Source organism: Hemibagrus wyckioides, linkage group LG23 (assembly GCF_019097595.1).
Source record: "Hemibagrus wyckioides isolate EC202008001 linkage group LG23, SWU_Hwy_1.0, whole genome shotgun sequence".
Classification (NCBI taxonomy): Eukaryota; Metazoa; Chordata; class Actinopteri; order Siluriformes; family Bagridae; genus Hemibagrus; species Hemibagrus wyckioides.
The window spans coordinates 2689854-2691971 of NC_080732.1; the positions used below are offsets into that span (position 1 = coordinate 2689854).

Genomic DNA, 2118 nt, shown 5'->3' on the forward strand with positions numbered 1-2118 from the left:
ATTTATACACACATACATACATATTTATACACACATACATACACACATGTTTATATTCACATACATACACGCATACATACATATACACACATACATACATACATATTTATACACACATACATACACACACACACACACACACATATACACATACACACACATACATACATACATACATACATACATACATACATACACACATATATAGCAGGTGTGAAGTGTAACAGAGTCACTGACCGTCTCTTTGCTTTCGAACAGAAGGATGAGACGCACATGGAGTCCAACTCCTCCGTGATGGAATCTGTCTCTGTCCTGGAGTCTGCAGGAGAGAGTGCAGAGATTTCAGGTTATTGTTCCTACACCAGCTGATGAAACAAAGGCAGACACCATCACTGATTTAATGTCTGAGGCGTTCAGTAACACACAGTGCTTTTTTTTTTTAGATGGCCAGATTAATGGACCGTCCATCAGGTCCTCAGGAAGCTCCACTTTTGCTGAGTTTAAGACTGAATTCCCTTCGTCCATCACGGCTGGCTCACCTGTGATCAACCTGCAGCCTCTGGAGGCTAAGGGCAGCGTGGCTGACGATCTTTCGGATGGCGTCCAGTCCATGGATGTCAGGTAGGCCGTCGCCGTGGGAACAGATATGAAGCTGTAGATTCAAAAATGATGGTCATTCATTAATAAGTTAAATCAATGTAATCGATCATTGATTATTTTCTTATAACAGCACAACCCCCGAGTGTTTTCTCCCTAACTCATGATATTCTCTCGGCTTCTTTCAGTCCAGTCTCTAGAGATGAGCTGATGCAGGAATACTCACCTGTCAGCGAGAGCTCCGAGAACCTCATGAGGAACCCCGAGGCTCTGGATCTCCTGCATCTCACCGGACAGGCCGCGTATCCTAAAGCTGGGGACTGCAACAAAAACCTGATCCAGAGCTTCAGCAGCGCCGCCGCAGACTCGACACTCATCCAGAGTCTGGGGCCGAGCATGGATAAGCTCACTGTCTAGTTAGCAGGTGATGTTTGTGTTGTCTGAGAATTTCACAGTCTAAACCCCACCCCCTTGCCCTCTGTGCCTCTGTCTGATTGGACGGTTTTGTTGTTTTAGGGTATAGGTGACGTCCCAGCTGTGTTGAAGACCGGTTTGGGATCTGTGACCTTTGTCTGTCGTGCCTCTCTGTTCCAGCTCTTCACAAGCTCCTCCACCAGAAACCCCTGTGCATCTTGGGAAATAAAAAGGAAGGAGCGCTGAATCAAGTAGTTATAAAATGTAGAATAATAACGATTATTTAAAAAATAATAATAAAAGCTTTGCCTTTTCTTCATAGGTATACCATTTCGCTGTAGTAATCGCCGGGGAAAGCAACTGTATTGCGCCTCTTGCAGCCGTAGTGATCTTTATATCCCTGTAAACACACCGTAGCGTGAGACTAGTACACGAGCCTTGTAGCAACTTTGTACAGTTTTGCTGCGAGAGCACAAACGACCAGCAAACTGACCGTATGTGTGTGTGTATATATATGTGTTGAGTGTGACGTGTCACGTGTCGAGGGGTGTCGCAGTTCTTCAGTACAGTACAGTAAAGTCATGCGAGCGTAAAACTGTTGAACCGCTATAGTACGCTTCGTTTCATAACTCCAACGGTAAAGAACGGAAAGACTTCGCAAATGATAATCTATGCAGGCCTTGGGGTAAATCTGAATACACTAATGAGCGAATATCAACACAACGCTACAGCTCTACAGGAAATATCCTCTCACTTCAAAGCTCTACAATACGCTAAATACTGTATGTGTGTTAAATCTTGTTAAACCTTCGCTTCCAGTTTCGCAATTATTCAGGAAGTGAGATGGAGACGTTGCATGTGAGAGAGCAGCGTTACGGATCCCCGCGTGCCGAGCACGGGAGTGACGTGGTGGACGGCGCCGGAGTTTAGCGCTTCGAAGCTTGAGGAGCTTTAAGATTAGCATTTCAGCGGAGGGTTCAGGGTTCAGGATGGGTTTCATTCTCACATCAATCCGTCGCTTCATGGTGATTAATGGTGCATGAATCCAATGCTCTGGAACTGCAAGAAAAAAACCTGGGACAATAACAATAAAGTGATTGAGCCACA

At 45.0% G+C, this 2118-nt stretch overlaps 1 protein-coding gene across 4 annotated transcripts in view; it reads left to right on the plus strand.

Moving 5' to 3' along the window:
• map7d2b (MAP7 domain containing 2b) overlaps nucleotides 1-2118 on the plus strand; it is an 18414-nt gene extending 16296 nt beyond the window's left edge. For all 4 annotated transcript variants that reach the window (XM_058377010.1, XM_058377012.1, XM_058377013.1 and 1 more), the window contains 4 exons: nucleotides 259-346; nucleotides 444-621; nucleotides 786-1021; nucleotides 1114-2118. In XM_058377010.1, the coding sequence (XP_058232993.1) occupies nucleotides 259-346; nucleotides 444-621; nucleotides 786-1014 (495 nt within the window). In that variant the 3' untranslated portion in view covers nucleotides 1015-1021; nucleotides 1114-2118. The remainder of the gene's footprint in view (nucleotides 1-258; nucleotides 347-443; nucleotides 622-785; nucleotides 1022-1113) is intronic.